General features: G+C 41.5%; 1 protein-coding gene across 4 annotated transcripts in view; it reads left to right on the forward strand.

The window, feature by feature from the left end:
• The window catches only part of Cab39 (calcium binding protein 39), a 101,789-nt gene that overhangs the window by 70,356 nt on the left and 8,524 nt on the right, over positions 1–22,909 (forward strand). For 3 of the 4 annotated variants that reach the window (XM_090355008.1, XM_090355010.1, XM_090355009.1), the window contains exons 3-5: positions 10,582–10,746; positions 13,566–13,684; positions 20,111–20,279. In XM_090355008.1, coding sequence (XP_090211134.1) covers positions 10,582–10,746; positions 13,566–13,684; positions 20,111–20,279 — 453 coding nt within the window. Of the gene's footprint in view, positions 1–10,581; positions 10,747–13,565; positions 13,722–20,110; positions 20,280–22,909 lie in introns of those variants that run through there. The other variant, XM_090355011.1, reaches the window with a different exon arrangement.

A 22,909-nucleotide genomic window follows, 5' to 3' on the forward strand; every position in this document is an offset into this window, starting at 1 on the left:
GCTTTTTCTATGTAATGTGGTACTGAGGAATCGAACCCAGGTCTTCGTGCATGCTAGGCCAGCACTAGACCAAACTACCGTTCTCTCAATTTATCTTTTATGGCAAACTTGAAAGTTTTGTCGATTTTTCCCTTGATTTGGATTTGGCTGATGTTTCTTCATGACTGAGTATGTGTTGCACATTTTGGACAAAGAATCCACAGAAGTGATGTGGTGCCCTTTTAGAGACATCCTGTTGGAGACACCATCAGTAGTCTCATTTCTAGTGCTGTTCACCTTGGTCACATGATCAAGGTGATGACTCCACTGTGCAATGACTTCTTTTCATTTTGGTATAAGTATCTTGGAAGACTGATTATCTTTTCTAAAAGTTCTTTACAGGATTCTTCTAAGTATTACCAGGGTTGAGACAGAAACAGCATCTTAGTATGTACCCTAGGTTGGCCTCAATCTGGCAGTCCTCCTGTCTCTGCCTCCTGAGTGCTGAGATTATAGGCACAAGCCACCATGCCCAGTGAGAATGTATGTTTTAGTTAGAAAGTCTTAATAATAGAAAAGGAGGAGGGAAAATAAACAGATGTGGAGTTTGGAGATAATGTTAAAAAACAGTCCCTGGGTGAAAGTAGAACCGTTACAATACATGTTGCCAGGAGTTACTGGTTGGAAATCAGTCCAGTTGAATCCAACTGAGCTAGATTGACAGCACACAAACCAAGTACACATGGTTTCCATCACCCTTTTGCAGTACTCAGAATTTATGGCTCTGGAGTAGAGAAATTTTCAGTAAAACGGTCCAAAGACTATTTACATGTACTATTACTCCCTTATGAGAGTGAGATTGAGCTACTGGCAGCCAGTGAATTAAATGACATTTGGTCATTTCAGCAGGTTGCAAAGGATGCAGATGTTTATATAAGCTGTGTGAATAGCTTACTCAGTAGGTATGAGGAGATGGACAGGAAGGTGCAGATAAGGAGGATTTGGTCAGAGAAGCAGAAAACATATTGGTGTAATACAGACAGGCCCAGGATGGGGGGCTGGGCATGGAGGGAGGGAGCTCAGTGAATTCTGAACAGGAATGACCAGTTTGTTCTTTGTGTGCCATCTTCAATCAGTAAATGATCATCTTTTCTTGTAAAATAACTTGTTAAACTTTCCTCTTTTTGTAATATTAAATGTTATTCTGTCCTTAAGTATGGATTTAATCTGGTAAATCATGTAGTAGGGATCCGAAATCACATTATCACTGGAAATGGACATAAAATTAAATGACATCAATAGAAATTTGAGCAGATCTCCTATGATTATTAGGACTGCTTTGTAGGTACAGCCAATTTGTTTTTCTTTCATATATCTCTGCTGATTAGCCTTTGTATGGTAACAAGCCATAGAAATGCCAAGTTCTGGAAACCTCAGTAGTCTGCTTCTGAAGAGTTGAACATTTTCTGTCTGTTAAGTCCCATCCCACTCTTCAAGTTTGTATTTTTCATTGTTCATATGTATCTCAAAATAGACCTATATAGGGGCCAGGAGTTTGGCCTAGTGGTTAAGGTGCTTGCCTAGCATGCATGAAGACCCGGGTTCGATTCCTTGGTACCACATACATAGAAAAAAGCCAGAAGTGTTGCTGAGGCTCAAGTGGTAGAGCTCTAGCCTTGAGAAAGTCCAAGGACAGTGCTCAGGCCCTGAGCTCAAGCCCAGGACTGGCAAAAAAAAAAAAAAAATAGACCTATATAAATATGCATATTTGTATGGCTGCTAGTCTCCATACTTGGCTTTTCTTAATAAAATACATTTTAAAATTTGGAAAAATATGTGACCCCTTTCAACATTCTTATTGAGTTCCAATACTGGGGCTCGATCTCAGGGTTTTGTGCTCTTGCTTGGCTATTTTGCTGAAGACTGTGCTCTACCTCTTGAATCCTGTATTTATTTACTCCTTTGTAAAATGGCAACTCCTTTATATAACTACTTAAAGATACTTTATTTTAATTGGGGAAAATACCTTGGAAGGATGAAAAAAGAAAAAGGAGTAGAAGAATTAAAATGATAAAGCAATTACTACCAAAGTTGTGAACTTTTTTTTAGCCAGTACTGGGCCTTGAACTCAGGGTATAGGCAGTGTCCCTTTAGCCATTTCCATTCCACTCAAGACTAGAGTTCTACCACTTAACCATACTTCTACTTTGGGCTTTATGGAGATAAAAGTCTGTTGACCCAACCATCTGCCTTACTCTCTTTCTGGCTAAAACTATTGTTTAGGTTTTCTTTCAGAATTTTTCCCTCTGCTTTCTGGGTGAGATGGTGCCAGGTCATCCATCCTTGAAGCTGCTGTCTTGGAACTGCATACGTGGAGCACCTGCAGTCACTGAGTGAGTGGCTGTCCATGGAGCAGAAAAGGACGATGATTTAGAAATCATAAGGGAAAGTAGAATTACATACAACTGTGAATGAGACCAAGATGAAGTATATCAGAGAAAAAGAGGGTGTGTGATAGAATTTACCTAGAAAGACTTAAAGTGATTATTGAGCTGAGCAGTGAAGGAAGAAGGAAAAAGATACTTCGGGCATAGAAATCTACAGTGCCAGAACTCAGTAAAGATCAGTGTGGCTTTGCCTTGGTGAATAGATATGGAGAAGGACTCTAAATACAGGTAAGTCACACAAAGGGCCAGACCTTAAGGATTTTTTTTTTTTTTGCCAGTCCTGAGCTTAAGCTCAGGGCCTGAACACTGTCCTTGGACTTTCTCAAGGCTAGAGCTCTACCACTTGAGCCTCAGCACCACTTCCGGCTTTTTTTTTCTATGTATGTGATACCGAGGAATCGAACCTTGGTCTTTGTGCATGCTAGGCAAGCACTCTACCACTAGGCCAAACTCCCGGCCCAGGCTTTTTTTTTTTATAAGCTGTGTTCAGAAAGAATTGCTCTATTCTAAGAGAAACGGGTAATTATTGGAGCACTTTATTGATTTATTTATTTATTTTTGATTTGTTAATTTTGCCAGTATTGGAACTAAACTCAAAGCTTAGACACTCTGTCCCTTACTTTTTTTTTCTCTCGAGGCTGGTGGTCTACCACTTACCACACCGCCACATCCACTTTTTGCTGGCTAATTGGAGATGTGACTCTCGCAGACTCTTCTGGCCTGCCTAGCTTTCTTAGACCTCAGTCTCCTGAGTAGTGAGGATTACAAACTCGGAGCCACCATCGGTCCATCCATTCAAGTACTTTAAACAGAAAAAAATGTCTTAATCATCATATGTGTTATGAAAAAGATTACTACACTGTAGATATAATATGAGAAAGGGACTGTGCAGGGCCTAGCAGGTGCCAGTGCATTGGCTATTAACTAGTTTAGTCAAGATTTATGGGATAAATTTTTGTTTAGGAGAGGAGCATAGACGGCCAGGTTGAGGAAAATTAATAGTGGCTTAATTATTGAGGCTGACTGAGAGTTGAGAATGATCTGTACATTTCTAACATATGTATCAGTAATGGTTACCCGAAATATGTAATGAGGGAAGAATGTAAGAACTCTTATATTGGAGCAAGAGTTCTTTTTTAGATGGGTTAGGTTTGAGGCACCAAAAAATATCTAGATGGAAACTTTTTGTACACTGCTGAATGGTGAGGCCTGGGAGAGACAACAGGGTTAGAGATAGGAATCTGTGAGGTATCTGCCTTTAGGAGTTAATTAAGTTGTGGGTGTAAATGAGATCACTTAAATAAAAACTACAGAATGAGAATGAGGAAAGGAGGGCATAGTACCCTGACTTGAGAAATGCTGTATATCTGAATGGCCTTGACAAGGTTAAGCCAAAAAGGGAGACCAAGAAAGCAGATTGAGAGGAGCAAGGGTAAAAATGGAAGTAGTGTGATGTGTAATAAGTCACAATTGACTAGGGAGGAATGGTTTTAAAAGATGTGGCAGGCTCTTGTAGCTCACTGCCATAATCCTGGCTAGGTGTAAAGATCCTGATTCAAAGCTAGCCCAGGCAGAAAAGTCCACTAGACTCTTCAATTCACCAGCAGCAAAAAGCCAGGGGAAATCTGTGAGAGAGTGAGGAATGGGGGTGATATTATTCAAAATGAAATGGGCTCTCTTTGCTTGACTGTGTAATTGTAACCCCTCTGTTTTTAGCATTTTCAAGTAAAAATAAAAAAGCCAAAAATAGAGGTATGGCCCAACTATATAGAGTGCAGTAAGAAATAGCATTCAGTCCCAGAGTTCAAGCCCCAGTATAGACACCAAAAAAGAAAAAGGAAAGATGTGGGCAACAACTGGTCCTGGTTGCTGGAGCTCAGGTATAATGAAGCCAGAGAATCATTCAGTGCCATGCAAGTTATGGCAGCTAGCTTAAGGTTTGTAATAGTGGGTGCAGAAACCACATAGAGTTGGACTGAGGGTCAAATAAGGAAAAAGTGTGAGCCGTGGCAAGCACAGGCAAGTTTTGGGGAGATGTAGTTATGGTTCTGTTAAAGGGGCATTATAAGGTAGCTGGTAGGGAAGAGCTGAGGAGCCTGGCTATGTAAGGAGATGAGATAACAGAGGTTCTGAGGTGGGATGTTAATGTAAGCAGTAAGCATGATTCCTGTAGCATTCCCTCCTCAACCCCAGGGTAGTAGGCAGTGCCCTCTTCTGCAAGAGAAGGGGCTTTATTGGTGGTTCTACTTGTCATTGGACTCGATACAATAAATAGGTTTCTAATTGTGTCCCTGACTCTCTCCTCCCTTTTTAAGGACAGCTTTACTAAGATAAAATTTACATTCCATACAGTTCACCCAACTTAAGGTATAATTCAGTGGTTTTTAGTTTATTCACAGATACTGTGCAACCATAACCACAGTCAGTTTTAGAACATTTCATCATCAAAAAGAAACCTAGACTGGGAGTTTGGCCTAGTGGTAGAGTGCTTGCCTAGCATGCATGAGGACCTAGGTTCAATTCCTTGGTAGCACATACATAGAAAAAGCTAGAAGTGGTGCTGTGGCTCAAGTGATAAGAGCCCTAAGCTCAAGCCCCAGGACTGGCACCAAAAAAAAAAACCAAAAAAAACGAAAGAAACCTATGCCCTTTAGCTATCATTCTCTCCTGTCTTGATCACCTTGGTTGTCAAGAGTGTAGAGTACATCTGAACTCAAATTTAAAATCATGTGATCAAAGACAGTATAAATGAAAGCTTTGCTAAGTGGTTTTTGGTTTTGTTTTGATTTTTGTTTTGTGCCAGTCCTGGAATTGGGCCTGGGTGCTGTCTCTGAGCTTTTTTTGTCTGTGGCTAGTGTTCCACCACTTGAGCCGCAACTCTACTTCTGGTTTTTTTGCTGGTTAATTGAAGATGATCCTCGCTGACTTACATACCAGGCTGATTTTGAACTTCAATCCTCAGCTCTCAGCCTCCTGAGTAGCTCAGATAGGTGTGGGACACCAGTGCATAGCAAGTTTTAAAGTTTGGTTTTCAGGTCAGATGCTGATGGCATACACTTGTAATCCAGCTACTTAGGAAGTGAGTTTTGGAAGACCATGGTTCAGACTCTGTTTGAGATTGTTTAAAATTAAATGTGGGATAACAAACAACTTTTAGAAATATATAAGTCATTATGGACAAGTAGTAGCAGTAGACAGGGAAGGCTAACATTGATCCCAAAAAGACTCAATGGGATTGCTGGCATGATTTATAAGGATTAGAAATCAACACAAGTTTAGTGAAAAGATTGTACCAGATAAATTTTATTTAATTTCCTTTTAGTCAGGAAATATGAAAGATATTTAACAGAAAGCTTTTTAAAATTTGATTTGGTAGTAGGTGCACATATACTCCAAATTATTAGGTCATAATGGAAAAGAATGTGATGATTTAAAGGCATCATGGTGTGCTTCTTTTGTGGTTTTTCCCCATTTAGTATTTTAGTCAGTGACTGATACAGCTGAAACTTAGATAATACAGATAACTCTGTGAGAGAGGTAGCTGATACATTTGGGTGTCTTTCTGAATATAGAAATACCCCCACAGGGCCGGGAGTTTGGCCTAGTGGTTAAAGTGCTTGCCTAGCATGCATGAAGACCCGGGTTCGATTCCTCAGTACCATATACATAGAAAAAAGCCAGAAGTGGTGCTGAGGCTCAAGTGGTAGAGCTCTAGCCTTGAGAAAGTCCAAGGACAGTGCTCAGGCCCTGAGCTCAAGCCCAGGACTGGCCAAAAAAAAAAAAAAAGAAAAAGAAATAACCCCACAGTCTTGAGCAGTAGTCTGATGAGATTATATCAAACAATGCCAGCATTGCAGGGTCTCTTAGTTTAAGAACAACATTTTGGGAGATAGGGCCTTAACAAGTAATGCCTGTGAAAGCAGAAAATATTTAGTTTACTCTAAGTTCTCTCTTAGTCAATTATACGTTACAGTAGCCAAAATTCTTAAGGTTACCCTAGGGCTACATTAACATTGCAATAGGAAGTGTGGTCTGGAATCTCCTCTATCATCATCATCTTCTGTTTGGGATTGGGTTGAAACATTAGTTCTCCCTTTCTTGGAAGGATAATTTAAGAAGCTAAGAGATTTTTCTGAGAATTTAAGGAGATGGGTAGGCTCGCTCCAAATAAGAATGCATGTGTGGAAGACAAGTTAGAATACAACCGGAGTTGCAGGACAGATCCAGGGCCAGCAAGCAGTATCATGCAGCAGCGTTGGTCTGCTTACAAAGCTGTCTGCTGCTGCCATCTGCTGCTGCTGCTGCCGCCTTACTGGACACTAGAAATATTCAAGGTGAAGCAGTGTGAGATCAGTTGGTAAGACTAGTTTTCAGCTCTATTATAGGCTTGTATTCTGTACATTTATATGAGTTTTTTGTGTTTGTTTTTTTCAGGTTTTCTGAGACACTGTTTTACTGTGTAGCTGGCCTCAAACTCAGAATCCACCTACCTCAGCTTCCTGCCTCATTATAATATATACCTTTAATACACCATAGTCTGTCTTCAGAAAATATACTGCTAGAGATAGTACAAAGACCTACAATTGTACCTGTTCTTTGACTTTTACTGCCATATATATTTGGGTTTTTTGTTGTTGTTCTTTTATCTTTGTTTCGTCAGTCCTGGGGCCTGAACTCAAGGCCTGGGCACTGTCCTTGGACACCTTTGCTCAAGGCTAGCACTCTGCCACTTGAGCCTCAGCGCCACTTCCAGCTTTTCTGTATATGTAGTACCAAGGAATCAAACGCAGGGCTTAGTGCATGCTAGGCAAGCACTCTACCACTAGATTATACTCACGGCTCTGTGTGTGTTTCTTGCCAGTCCCAGGGCTGGAACTTAGGGCCTGAGCACTGTCCTTGGCCTTCTAGCACTCTACCACTTGAACCATAGCACCACTTCCAGCTTTTTCTGTGTATGTGGTACCGAGAATCAGAACCCAGATCTTTATGCATGTTAGGCAAGCATTCTACCACTATGCCATGCTCCTGGTCCCTATTTGTATCTTTTCTTTTCTCTTTCTTTTCTTTTGTTTTTGGTGGGTCATGGGCTTGAACTCTGGGCCTGGGCGTTGTCCCTGAGCTCTTCAGCTCAAGGCTACTGCCTTACTCCTGGAGCCACAGCTCCACTTCCAGTTTTCTAGTGATTAATTGGAGATAAGTGGCTCAGGTTCTTTAGTGCCCAGGCTGGCTTTGAACCTTGATCCTCAGATCTCAGCCTCCTGAATAGCTAGGGTTACAGGAATGAGCTACCACACCTAGCCATTTGTATATTTTTAAAGTTTTTTGAAAAATATGATAAGGAAATCGTATTTATTCACATTGCTATCTCCAGTGTTCTTTTTTTTTTTTCATCTGTACTACTTTATTTCATCTTTGTTTCTGAAATCTGTTTCACTGAGAATAGAATTCCACTATGATACCTTTGGTTGTATTAGTTGTGTGTTTTGTTTTATTTTCAGTAGATTTTCACAGTGTTCCTCCACTGTTTTGACTTTCATCATTCTTTGATTCTTTGTCCATAATGTTTTCCTTTCTCTGGTTGCTTTTTAAGATTTTCTCATTTTCATTGAATTTGATTATTCTGTACTTTTGTCATCCTCCTGATTCTTGTGCTTGGGAGTTTTTCAATATTTTAGCAGTTTTAGGTCAACTTTAGAAGTAAGTTTCAAATATTTCGTGGATCTTTTGCCCTGCTTTAGGTGCTCACTGCTGTGTATCTGCTTCAATGTTCATTTGGGTAACTTACTACTTTAACGCTTTCTACTACAACATCTTATCCACTTGGACTTTAAGTCTAACTATTTAAGATGCGTGAGTTTTCTTGAATATAATAATGTTGTGGTGACTGCTTTCATGTTCTATATTCTGCTATGTGTGACATTTCCGGGGCTATTATTTTTCTGGTTTTTCTTCTCATTATTTGTTGTTTTGATGTTCTTCAGGCTTGTTTGGTGAAATCAAGTAATCTAAGAATCATTTTGTATAGCTACTAATAAAAAACTCATATGAGCATTCTGCTATGTAACTTGTAACTATGAAGTTTTCCTTTCAGGTTGGTGAGACAGGGAACAAGAACTCCTTCCAGCCTTGTGTGTGCTCGCTGATTCTGTCCCCTGGCCTTGGCAACTGTCCTCACACACCTGTGCTCATCAGTACTCAGGGGAAGTGCTCTCCAGTCACTATGAGATCACTCAGTGGGTATCTGATGCATTCTTTCTGTGCAGCACTCTCCTTGGCCTCCTGGACTCCTTGGCTTCTGCTGCCTTTGTGTCCCTTCTCTCAAGGATGATTACTGTCCTTGCTGCTTATGTTTAGTGCTTGAAAGTCATTGTTTCATATGTCTTTGGATTTTTGCTAGTCTTTTTCACAGGTAAAACTCCAGTCTTTGTGAGGGCCAGACGTTAGCCACTTTAGGGACTTTTGTTGCTTTTTGTTTTTGATGCCAGTCAGGGGGCTTGAACATAGGACCTGGACACTTCCCTAAGGTTTTGTGCCCAACACTAGTGCTCAACTACTTGAGCCACTTCTCTACTTCTGGCTTTTTGGTAATCAATTGGAGATAGCATCTCAAGGATTTTCCTGCCTAGGTTTGTTTTTGAACTGTGATCCCCAGATCTCAGCCTCAGGAGTAGCTAGGATTACAGTTGTGTGCCACCAGTACCTGGCTCTCTAGTGAATTTTTTACCTCTAACGTGTTAGCTTTGCATTTGAAGTATTTTTTAGCCTTATTTTGGATTTTCTCTCCAGTACCCAAGGATTCTCCATACCTTTTCTCTGATGGACTGTGTTCATTAGAATTTTGTCACTATACAAGATAAACCACTTAAAGGAGGAAATATTTTTTTGGCTAAGTCTGTGAGGTTTCAGACCATGGCTCCAAGACTCTTTAAGTATGTGGCAGTATAGAAACATCATGATAGAAGGGCAAGCGGAGCAAAACTGCTCACCTTATGGCAGTCAGGCAATCGAAGAAAGGGCCAGGAAGGGCCTGAGGACTATCTATGTCCTTCACAGGCACATCCCTGGTGGCCTCACTTCTACAACTAGGCCCTACTTGTGTCTCCCGATAATGCCATCAGGTGATGATGATGATGATGATGATGATGATGATTTACTTTTTCTTGGTGATGAATTTAAATCTTAAAATACTTGTACAAAGGGATTATCATTTAATCTGTCCATGTATGTGTTCAGTACATCTTGATCAGTAATTCCTTCCATCATTCTCCTCCATCCCTTCCACTCTTTTCTCCCGCTCATCATTTCCCTTTTCAGTATGTACACTATTACGACTGTATTTATCCTCCTGTTTCCTTTTTACCTGCTGACACTGACCACTCCTCCCTTTCATATTGTTCAGCTTCCTGATACTCATTTTGTTAAATTGTTAATTGTTCAGTTTCCTCCAAGAGTTTTGTTCCTGCATTTATTATACTTTAGTCAGCATACTCCTGTATATAAGCATGTGCCTCTGTGTATGTTTACATGGGATGTTATATGGAGAGAATACATGTGCCCTTTGTCTTTATGGGCATGGCTTACTTCACTCAGTATAATTTTTTTTTTTCCAGATTCATCATCCACATTTCCCTGAAAATGACGTAATTTCATTCTTCCTAAAGGCCCTCAGGTTTTGAGACTGTTAATGAATTAATCTACTGATTGGGTTAGAGCCCTTATGATCTGTCCAGTCACTTCCTAAACATCAGCCAGCCACTAAGCCTTGAACACAGGAACATTTTTGGAGATAATTCAGCCAAACTATAGCCCAGATCTCTAAGTCTCTTCTTTCCTCAGGGTCAGCTCAGGTGTCATTTCTGTGGTGTCCCCTTCCCCCTTTAATGGAAGAACTGAACCTTTTCTTGTCTCCCTGTTATGAATCTACCTTTCCTAAAGCAGGTTTTAGTGTTGAGTTGTATATTCCATGCTCATGCTGGGCTCCTGTGGAATGTGCACGCTGCCCCCATGTGCACACCACACAGTGTTCAGCGCTGAGAGGCAGAGATGGAGCTTTGTACATAGGTCTATGGAAATAAAGCATACAACAATACGGATGCTCTATGTCTGTTAAAATAAATTGTCTTTCTCTTCTTCCCCAACCTTTCCTCCAAATCAGGCTACAGAAGAAGTTTCCAAAAATCTAGTTGCCATGAAAGAAATTCTGTATGGCACAAATGAGAAAGAGCCACAGACAGAAGCAGTAGCTCAACTCGCTCAAGAATTATATAATAGCGGGCTCCTCAGCACTCTGGTAGCTGATTTACAGCTCATTGACTTTGAGGTAAGAAATCAATGTCTTAATTTTCAAAAATAGTACCCTCTTCATGTGCTTTTCTAGATATTTTCTCCTTTCGAACCTCTTAAGGTTCCTGTTGGCTCAAGGGTTCCTGACTCTAATCCCAGGGCTGCTTACCTCAGTGGCATAACCAGGCATCTGTTCACAAGTGTCTCAGGCCCGACCAGGGTTTTCCTTGTCTTTCCTTGAATTGAATGTAGAGTTCTGGAGGTGTTCATTGTGGCCTTTCAGGTAGGCTGTATTTCCTCAGGAAATTGCTCTTTGGAGTGAGATTACATTATTCACCAGTTTTCTGCACTCCAAATATAAGCAGTCTGAAAGTGATAGAATATTAAAATATTATAGCTAGAAATCTCAGAGAAAGTCCATTACAACAGATATCATACATTTTTTTACTTGGCACTACTTTCGAATTTTAAATTTGGGTATGTTAGATAGTAGATTTTACTTATAAGTCTAAATTTCTGGTTTCTTAGAAAATTTGACTCTGGCCTTGTTAGGCCTCTTAACCAGAATAGAACTTGTAACCCTTTGGGTGCTAGGAGCATAGCCTAGCATGCACGAAGCCCTGGATTCAATTCCTCGGGACCACATACACAAGAAAAAGCCAGAAGTGGTGCTGTGGCTCAAGTGGCAGAGTGCCCAGGCCCTAAGTTCAAGCACCAAGACCAGGGAGGGGGGTAGAGGAAAAACTTGTAATGCTTGGGTTTGCTATAGGCAATTTTCCTTGCTCTTTATCACTGGAGCTACTTTATATCTCCTGCCCAGACCTGATAGGCATTTGAGAAAAATTGCCCAGCTTACACAGCTGGATCATGCCATGTTAGATATTCAGCCAATTTAGCAGTCCTCAATACCTGTCTGGTAAAAAGCATGTAGGATAATAAAGCCCTCTAGCAGCTTTTTCATCCCAAGGAAGCGTCCTCTGGTTATCACAAGTATCCCTTGTTATCAACCTCAGTGATTAGATGTCTGTGCAGGTGAGTAAAAGATAGATGTGCACTCCACGGGAAACATGACAGGCACCCAGATTAAATTGGGGGAAAGGAAGAAAGGGTCCAGTTATAGTTTACCTGAGTAATATTGACAGTAAAGGAAAAAAGAAACTGATATTTGTCCTACTGAAGAGCAGATGGAACTAAGATACTTCTGTGATATAGCTGATCTCATGTTTGTTTGTTTGTTTGTTTGTTTGTTGCCAGTCCTGGGTTTGAGCTCAGGGCCGGAGCACTGTCCTTGGACTTTCTCAAGGCTGGAGCTCTCCCACTTGAGCCTCAGCGCCACTTCCAGCTTTTTTCCATGTATGTGGTACAGAGGAATCGAACACGGGTCTTTGTGCATGCTAGGCAAGTACTCTACCACTAAGCTAAACTCCTGGCCCCTGATCCTCATGTATTTTTAATTGTTTTTTCAATTTTAGCAACCATTTCTATTTTCTCTAGTAAGAGCCTATCCTCTGTCTACCCCCACCCGTCGCACTCCCTAAGCTGAACTCTATAGTTAATGTTCATTTGGCATCAGAAACATCAATTTAAAGGCCCTTGGGCCTTATTCATAGAGGTATCATTACTGCATTTGAGTTAACATGGGCCCCAGAATGATCTCTCTGTTGTTTTAGGTTGAGTGCTGAAATTCAGTTAGCATTTTGAAATACAGGCTTTTTTATGGGCTTGTCACCAGCCTAAGCACCATGGTAACTCACACCTCTTATCCTAGCTACTCAGGAGGCTGAGATCTGAGGATCAGTGAGAAGCCAGCCTAGGCAGGAAAGTCCATGAGACCCTTATTTTCAGTTACCCACCAAAAAGCAGAAGTTGAGGTTTGGCTTAAGTGATAGAATACTAGCCTTAAGCAAGAAAGCTAAGGGACGGGGCTGGGAGTTTGGCCTAGTGGTAGAGTGCTTGTCTAGCGTGCACAAAGACCCAGGTTCGACTCCTTGGTACCACGTACATAGAAAAAAGCCAGAAGTGGTGCTGTGGCTCAAGTGGTAGGGACTAGCCTTGAGGAAAGCCCCAGGACTGGCAAAAAAAAAAAAGCTAAGGGACAGGTCCTAAGTTTAAGCCCCAGTACTGGCACAGAATTTGGGAGCAGGGGGAATGGCATTCTGAAACATCACTTGGGGTCTAGTTGTCCATTTGTTAATTTCTTGCTGAGTTTTCCATTCACAAGGCTCTCCAGATAATGATATCCAGATAATGGTATCTGTTTGGTACAGAAGAATTAGAAAACTCTGATGTACTGCATCACATGATACTTTAGTGTCTTTGTTATTAATCTATTTAAATAACTCTTTCCTAAGTGACCTAGTTTAAGAGGGAGATTTGCCTACTTGCCACTAAAGCTCTATTTCTTACGGAATTTTATCACTTTGTTATAGCAGAATACAATGTGTATCCCCCCACTTCCATCACCCTGAAAGAAAAACTTACTTCTCATTAATAGCATGAGCATCCCATTTGACCTGTGGATTCCACACAGTGGAACTCACATCCCTGTAGAATGTAAGCACAGAGCAACATTTTGGATTTTTTATCTGGGTCAGCACGATTCTGAGTTAGAAATGGTTGAAATTACTTGTGAATATAATAAAGATTTCACTTTGTCTACACTTGGTACTAAAAAAAATAAGACACTATTAAAACTTTGGAATTACAAATTAAAATGCAAATGTCTATGAATGTTGTAAAGACAATATTCAGTCATGACTATAGTATACAATGACTCTCTTTGACTTTATTTTGGAGGGTGGTTGGGCATTTTCATGTTTAGTCAGGTAAATATTTTAATGATTGTATTCCTAATAGGGCAAAAAAGACGTGGCTCAAATTTTCAACAATATTCTCAGAAGACAAATTGGTACAAGAACTCCTACTGTTGAATACATCTGCACCCAACAGAATATTTTGTTCATGTTATTGAAAGGGTATGTACAATGTAATAAAATTTGTGTTCTTAGTTGAAAATGGAAAGAGTGCCTTGGGGAAAAGCAAGACGATGAAGGTGGGAGGCCTTTTCTCTGTGATTTAGTGAGATCCTTCTTCCACAGATCATGAATGCATTTCTCTCCTTGAAATTCAACCTATGGGCTACATTAAGGTTAAAAATGCCCTACAGATACAAGTTTAAAGTTTGGTGAAATATGAGCTTTTGAATTCATAAATCAAGCACAGCTAAAGGAAAGAAAAAAGTCAGGGCTTTTTTTCTTGTTTGCTAGGATTCAGTAGGTTGCGTTTTATCAGAACATTTGTTTTAAACATCATCTTTGCACCTCATCTGCACTCTGTAAGATAGCAAAAACCTCCTGTAAGCCACATCTGTAATGTGGCTCACGTCTGTAATCCTAGCTGCCCAGGAAGCTGAGATCTGAGGATCAAAATTTGAACAAAGCAGAGGTAGACAAATCCAAGAGACTCTATGTCCAGTCATCCACCAAATAGCCAGAAATGGAACTGTGTCTCAAGTGGTAGTGTCCGCTTTGAACAAAAAAAAAGCTCAGGCTTTGAAGTTCAAACCCCATTACTGGCACATGTATGTGCACACACACACACATGCACACACAGCATCTGTAGTTCTACACAACTACATACAGCAGGGCTGTATGTGAGTCTCTTCCTTGTGAATTGTTACTAGCCCACTTCTTTTGGTAGTTCACACTGTAACTCCCTGGAATTGTTACTGCACTAGGCAGGCATTTATGATGAGATTGTTCATCTACTTAAAAAAACCAAAAAGACCTAAGAACAGAAACTTAACAATGATGGAAAGCAAACTTTCCTCTCCCTCCACAACTGAACCTCTCTGACAAGCCATATCACTCCCTGGTAGTCTCCACCAGTTGCCTTCCAGCTGTGGCTCTGCCATGCTTCTGTCTGTCCAGACATGGGCAGTGTTCTGTTAAACTGGTGGGCAAGTATGTTACTGGCATGAATCAGCTTGCCCCCTACCCTGGCTTTGTAGCTTGCCTCATTCTGATTCCTATCTCTGTGGTTTAACACTTCCCCCAAGTTCAAACTTGTTTAGACAAAGCATGAGTCAGTGAGTGTACATGCCAGCATTCTGATTCCTCCTTTCTTCTATTCACCATCTAATCACTGCTCCTTCAGATGGGGCCATATAGAATTTGGGGTATCCCGTTCTTTGTTTCTTCAATTCATTGTTGATGTGCATGAAATTTTGGTGGCCATACAATAGCTTCCAGTTTTGTTGTTTGTTTTGGGCAGTTCTGGGGTTTGAACTCAAGGTCTTCTGCTTGGTAGGCAAAGTGACTGGTGAATCACATTTCCAGCCCTTCATTTGCCCTAGTTATTTTTGGGACAGGGTCTTATTGCCTACTTGGGCCACATCCCACCTATTTTAGACCCTCCTGTTTTAGTTAGAATAACATGTGAACTTTTCTGCCTGGCTGGTTGCAAACTGTGATCCTCAGCCGACAGATGTGAGCCACAGCCTCCAGCCTAAGCCATTATTTTCCTTTTGCGTAGAAACCAGAGATTTTTTAAAATGCATAAATTAGTTAACCCTTCCCATTTGTCAGGTGGATTTTGGATACAGCTTAAACTTCAGACCTCTCAACTGTTGGCCAGAGCTGTAGCCTTAGCCAGATAAGAAGAATGAAGCCGGGCCGGGAGTTTGGTCTAGTGGTTAAAGTGCTTGCCTAGCATGCATGAAGACCCGGGTTCGATTCCTCTGTTCCACATATAGAAAAAAAAAAAGCTGGAAGTGGTGCTGAGGCTCAAGTGGTAGAGCTCTAGCCTTGATAAAGTCCAAGGACAGTGCTCAGGCCCTGAGCTCAAGCCCAGGACTGGCAAAAAAAAAAAAAGAAGAAGAAGAAGAATGAAGCCAGGCTTCGATGTCACCCCTTCGTTCTACCTCTCACATTCATTGTGTGAACTATTATGCAGCCGGGGGAGGAATATAGCAAACCCTTCTCTGCCCACAACCTCATTTTGTTAGTGTACTGCCATTTGTACTTTCTGTAGCTTCTTTCTTCATTTCTTTCTCACGGAGTACCTGACTTCAGAGTGCATCCCTAATCCAGAACGTACAGTCCCCTAACATATCCAACACCAAGTTCATGTCATATTTCCATGACTTTCACAAAAATGAAGCTTAAGATGCTATGCAAGACTGATAAAACTTGGGCTCTCTCCTAGTCCTTTACACTTTTAGCCTAATGCCATTTGTTGAAGTAACTGAATTATTTGTTTAATAGAAAAAGTATATAGTTTAGCCAGGTACAGTGGTCCCCACCTATATTCTCAACACGTAGAAGCAGTGGCAGTTCCAGGCCAGTTTGGGCTGCGTAGTGAGACATGGTCTCAAAATACCAAGGGGTAGGGACATAGCTCATTGGTAGAGTCACTGCATAAGGCCTAGGGTTCAACATGTAGAACAGCAACTAAAGATGTAAAACAAATCACACAATTTGGGCTTACATTCCTGTGGTTTCATTGTACATTTTTTTTACTACCCCCTATTCCTTTAAGTTGGCAGTTAGACACTGGTTCACTTAGAAGGGGTACCGCTGTGCTTCCTCTTGGGTGGCACTGGTTGTCTACTTGGTAATCTGTAATTTGTTCATATGACCTTCTCTTATCAACCTGATGCTTTTAATATCTGCTGAGAATCTTGTCTACTTCAGAATGACAGTTGGCTGCCATTACTGTTCTGTCTCCTATAGTTAAAATGTTTCTTCTGTAAAGAAATTCTCATTGATGACTTAGTCCCAAAATATAATCTGTACAGGCAAGATTGATGTCCTTATTTCAGTAGTATTAGGTGGTATACTGGCTACTTCCTTAGCAATCATTGAGTATGCTTGCTGTTTAAGCACTGTTGCTAGCTCAAGGTTTTTGTTACTTTAAAATATACTGAGAAAGTGCGCCATGGCCCAAGTGGTTAGAGTGCTAGCCTTGAGCTGAAGAGCTCAGGGCCTGAAGAGCCCAGGCCCAGAGTTTAAGCTCCATGACCTACAAAAAACAATATATGGGGGTGGGGAGTGTGGCCTAGTGGTAGAGTGCTCACCGAGCATGCAAAGCTCTAGGTTCAATTGTCTGGTACCACATTCACTGAAAAAAAGCTAGAAGTGGTGTTGTGGCTCAAGTGGTAGAGCACTAACCTTGAGAAATCTCAGGGACAGTGCTCATGCCCTGAGTTCAAATCCCAGGACTGGCAAAAAAAAAAAAACCAATATATGCATATACTGAAACTGAAGCCAGGTGCTAAAAAAAAAAACCCCAATATATGCATATACTGAAACTGAAGCCAGGTGCTAAAAAAAAAAACCCCAATATATGCATATACTGAAACTGAAGCCAGGTGCTAGTGGCTCATGCCTCTAATGTTAGCTACTCAGGAGTCTGAGATCATGAGAGTCATGGTTCAGAGTCAGGATGGTCAGAAAGTCCATGAGACACTTTCAGTTAACCTGCAAAAAGGTAAAAATGGTAGTGTCCTTCAAGTAGTAGAATGCCAGTCTTGAGTTTAAAAGCCAAGGAAAAAGTACAAGGCCTTGAGTTCAAGCCGAAGTCCCAACATGGGGGGGGGGGGACACGACATGTTTCAGGCATTGCTGTTTTATGTCGACATTGTCCCATCTTGGGGCTGTTAGAAATTCCTTTGGTTGGCTCTGTTCTTTTGGCAAAGCTGCTTCATTAGTCTGTCATAGCTTCCTTGCTTTCTGGCACAGATGATAGACCTGCAGATAGCCATTTCAAGACTCTTGGGTGTTAGATATTTTGGTGGTCTCTCATGCTAATAGCAGTGTCATTTGAGGTCTTACTGTTAGCATTGTACTACATTTGGAGAAGGTGGTGATTGTTGTTTTTTCCTGGCAATTTAAATGTTAATATACTAGCACTAGCACGTTGTAAGGCATAGCTGTTTGCTTTACACTTATGGTTTAATCATTCAGACAAGCCTGACAAACTCCCAACAAAACCTGCCCAACTTGTACTAAACTATCTTACCCCGTTCCTCTAGTCTCTCTTGCTCATTAAAGATAAGCAAAGATGAGATGAGCAGACATTTTGTGAGTGGATATTTTAATCACATTTAGTAAGAGCCAGTGGCATGCTAATGGCCAGTGGACATAGTTTGCCCTTGGAGAGAATCTGTAGTGATTATAGATATAACAAAAGGGTGAGAGTAATAAATACTACCAGACAGTTTGCTACAGAATTTCAGAGGATAAATGTGGGGTTGGTCAGAATTGGTTTAAAGAAGAAAAAGAAAAAGGACATCAGATCAGAGTTAGCTAGGATTTAGAATTTGAATGTGCCAGTTGTGGGACTTAAACTCTGGGCCTGGGCGCTCTCCCTGAGCTCTTCAGCTCGAAGCCTGGACTGGCTTGGAACCTCGACCCTCAGATCTCAGCTTCCTGAGTAGCTAGGATTACAGGGGTGAGCCACCGCGCCCAGGCACATGGCCTTGCCATAAACATTTTACTGTTCACTGCTTAGTGCTGCAAATCACGTGGTATTTCACTCTTGCCTTGGACCTCCATTCCAGTGATGAGCATGACTGGGAGCGGTTTGTGGCAAGGTGTGAGATGATATTGTACCAGAGTAGTAAGTGAACCCCATAAAGGGAAGAGTGGAGATCAGGCCCAGCAGTTTGGATTATTTGGTGGCAGAAAATAATATATTCTGTCTAGTGAGCGTGTGTTAGGTTAACTGGCTAAGACAGAATTTGAGCAAAGACATTGGTTAGGAAGACTCGCAGTCCTTGTTTATGGTTTGAATTAATGTAGCAGTGGGGCTGGATACAGTGAAATGAATCTAAGATACTTCAAAGAAAGGTGGAAGACACCAGCTAGCAACACTACAAACAGGAGTGAAGAAGGGAAGGTTTAGAACTATGCTTCCCTTAGAGTTGCTACAATATGTAGGGATGTAATTATTAAATAACATTGACAGTTCAACCCTTGGTCTCAGTAGTCAGAATTCCAGTGCTCAGTAGCCTCATGTACTTAGTAACTACCAAAATGAACATCACAGGCTCTGGGGATGGCTGTTGTCACAGACCAGGTTTAGACCTCAGTATCTGAAACAAAGTCATGATGCCAAATCATAGAAGTGAGGACACCGGGAAGTGGGGGACTTACTTTGTGGAGGAAATTGAAACTTCGTGTTAGACATGGTGACTTCTAACTGAAAATGTCAGCAGACTTCTAATGGAAGAGACAGTACGGAAAGCCCAACTGCAGTCAGGAGTAGATTAGAGAGAGGGAAATTCAGAATGCCTGGTGGAACCTTGAGATCATAGGATTTTTTTCCTTAGCAGGTCAGTGGCAGTTGTAAAGACCTCAGCCAGGCAAGTGATAGGGACCAGAGGAACAGAAAGGAGAAATTTTTGCCTCTCTTAAGAGGCTGGAGGCATGGCTCAAGCCATAGGGTATTTGCCTAACAAGTATGAAACCCTGAGTTCAAATTCCAGTGCCACAAAGAGGGGAAATGGGGTGTGGGTTCAGGACTAGGAATGCAGGACTGGCTCGATGGTAGAATGCTTGTCTAGTATTCAATACTCTGTACTGGGAGTGGGGGAAAGAATGGGAGGGGACGCATATGCCCTGTTACAACAGGAAGTAGAAGGATCTTTGTTATGCGACAAGATCACTTGTCTTAAGAGGAAGTCTTTGCTGGCCAAACAACTATTTCACTAGAGTATGGGGAAATGGAATTTGACTGCAAGAAACTACTGGAGTGAGTTGGGAAAGAAATTAAGGCAACATGTGCAACATGAAAGGAAGTGGGTGGAAAGAAAGCAGCTGAGCAGTGGCTGAGTCCAGTGAGAGGACTTGGTGCTCACGAGAAGAGATGCCCCACTTCACATGAGGTTGTGGTTCTGATCCCTGGGAAGGAGAGCTGAGACACTGAGCTGGTAGCATGGTAGAGGGTGGGAGGTAGAGTTGGGGTCCACTGCTCCCCAGGTTCTCTACCATGGAGGTGCTTTGTGAAGCCAGGACTTTCGATCTCACATGTTTCCAATAGCCTTGAAGAACTGGAATATTAACTTGACATAGCAAAGTATAAATTCAGTATACCTAATTGTCTTGATAAGCCTATTCAGATACAATGAAATTCTAAATTGGAAAAATATTCTCACTTGAACAGTGACCTTCTTTTCACACAGGCACTGTTGGTGAGATCTCTACCAACAGCACTGTGTGCAGTCTCTAAAGAAAGCCCCTTCAAGACCAGGTTGCACTCCGAGAAACACTTTTTTTAAACCTTGTGTGTGTGGTTACTTGGTTTAGGTGCATATGAAACTTCTGTGGAAAAGTTTGAAACATTCACCTTAGAGTGTTAGAAAGAACAATCATGTTTGGTATTTTGTTTTGTTTTTACAGGTATGAGTCTCCAGAAATAGCTCTAAATTGTGGAATAATGTTAAGAGAATGCATCAGACATGAACCACTTGCGAAAATCATTTTGTGGTCGGAACAGTTTTATGATTTCTTCAGATATGTGGAAATGTCAACATTTGACATAGCTTCAGATGCATTTGCTACATTCAAGGTAACAATTCAAGAATTAAGTGTCCAGCAAGTCAGCAACAAGTGAGGTTTCCTAATTTCTGTCTTCTTAGCCATGACTGCCCTCTAGTGGGAAGACAAAAGCCATATTTCATATATGTTTGTGTGATTAGGTATTTTTAGTAAAGTTACAGCTTTTAAAAGACAGAAAAATTAGATTTTAAAGTCTGTCCAAAAAAAGGGCAATAGTCCATCCAACTATATGGGCAAAATTAGCAGAGTTCTTGGCTTTTGTTTAGGAGCATGTTAAGTTGGGAACACGTCATTAAATACGAAAACGATACTTGTGACAGGCCCCAGGGAGCAGTGAACTCCCCTCCACGTCCTCCAGCACAGGGAGAGGACAGGGCACCGTCACCTCCAGCATTCCCACTCTACCATATCTTCCTATCTACCTGGATTTTTACAAGCTAAATATTTACCATTGTACAGTGTACAGTTTTGGTTGGTTGGTTGGTTTTTTTGGTAACCTGCGACATTATGCTGTGGATAGCATATATAAATAATTCTTTAGTCTTGAGTTCCACACCCCACTCACCCCACTCAAAGCATTTTGTTTCTTGGAGAGGCCTCTGATCAAGGCTAGTAAAAGGCCTCTCATGAGCTGCAGGTTCGTAGTAACTCAGTGTGTATGTAAGAGAGAGGCATAGGTCTGCCCCCGAATCTCAGGTGGCTAAGTACCAGATGGAGCTCCTTCCTGGCTAAGAAGCTCCTAACAGCAGGGAGAACTCCCAGCAGGCTCAGCAGCTGACGCAAAGCAAAGACATGGTGAGAAGGGAAGAGAGAGCCATTCCTTCTGCCTTGCTGGTGTTTTTCTCTTGGAATTGGAGAACACATCTGTCCCATATTCTAGAATGGACAAGAGGCTTCTCCAACCCTGCCCAGAAAGTGTTCAAGACTTATAGCTTGAGTGGATGGATACGGAAGTAGTAAACTAAACAATCAAATGTTTATTCATGAATCCTGGTTTTGTTTGGATGTGTTAGGAAGTGGGAAAGGCTAGGTTTTCTAAAATAAAAGGTGAAAGATTCCCCTGAAAGGCTGGTTGAATTTAGAATGTGATTTTACACCTGCGTAAGAATCTAAAAAGTATCTCTAAAGAGATGACTCATCAACATTTTGGAAAGGAGCCCATGTGTGCCCACAACCACATGAATTCACCAAGAGTGAGTTCAGTCATACTCATCTCAAAGAGCCAGTAAGGTCAGGGGACTAAAGAACATGGCTGCCATTCCAGACAAGCTCTGCTGTGGATTTAACTTGCATCTCCTCTGTTAAAGTGTGTGAGGGTGGGAGTGGGGGTGGTACCTTTCACAGTCTTGCACAGTCAACAAGTTGCTGTTAGATGATTCCTTCATGACAGTTGAGGACATACTACGTTGTGAATAATTCTCAACAAATTTTTCTCTTGCAAAGAGTAAACAATGAACTGGGCACAGTAGCTTATGCCTGTTATCCTAGCTACTCTGGAGGCTGAGATGCAAGGGTTGAAGTTCAAAGCCTGAGACCCTTATCTCCAATTAACCTCTAGAAAACGGAAGTAGGGATTGGTTCTAGGGTAGCTGAAGAGCTCAGGGACAACACCCAGGCCAAGTTCAAGCCCCATGACCCACTAAATAAACAAGTAAGTAAGTAAGTAAATGATAAACTAGATGAAGTTTCAGCATAGTGATGCGCAATTGATTGAATTAATCCACACATTGTTGGCAAATGGATTTCCATTGCTCTGGAGAGACATTCTAGCAATCTCCAGAGGATTCTCCTAGTCATTTTATTGAGTAGAGAATGACAGGGCATATTTAACAAAGGTCTAGGCACTAGAATGAAGGGAAAGATGGGTATTAACAGTGGGCTTCTCCTGGCCTAGGGGCCAGAGTGTTGTCTAGAGTTAGGGTGCTGCCTATGATACATGAAGCCTTGGGTTTGATTCCCCACATACTCAGAAGAAGCCGGAAGTGGCGTGGAGCAGTGGCTCAAGTGGCAGAATGCTAGCCTTGAGCAAAAGTGTCCCAAGTACAGTGCCCAGGCCCTGAGTTGAAGCCCCAGGACTAGGCCCCCCCCCCCAAAAAAAAAAGGCAAAATTAGGATGACCTAGAGACAAGTTAGAGGATGAGCATAAATGCAGAAACCTGAGGCCTTTCTACCTGAGGAACCACGTGTATACATGCAGGTTTGGGGAATGCAGCATAAGAAGTACTGTTAAGTGTAAACATTACTAAACTAGATTAACCCAGTCGGGGAAGTAGAATCATCTCCTTTCTAGGCAAGGAAATGAAACCTAGAGATGTGGAGCTGTCAGACAATGAGTTGGAAAGAGAGTATTCAAACCCAGGAAGCCAGACTACAAAGTTCCCTCTGAGTAAATAAAACTTGTAGATGTCCAATAAGACTGAGCAGAATGCTGCTTGGATACTGCTTCTGCCCACAAAGCTTCCATGAGATCAGAAGCATGTAAAAAGGAGCAAATCCATGGCCTTGCTCCATGATGAGCTTCTCAGGTAGCAGCATGTAGAAGTGTTCCATTCCAGGCCAGCCTCTAGACAAATAGATGGCTATGAAGTAGGTGGTAAGGAGACTCAGGTCTGTCATTGTAGGACTGGATGCCTTTCACAC

Source organism: Megascapheus bottae, chromosome 21 (genome assembly GCF_031878675.1).
Source record: "Megascapheus bottae isolate mThoBot1 chromosome 21, mThoBot2.hap1, whole genome shotgun sequence".
NCBI classification, from domain to species: domain Eukaryota; kingdom Metazoa; phylum Chordata; class Mammalia; order Rodentia; family Geomyidae; genus Megascapheus; species Megascapheus bottae.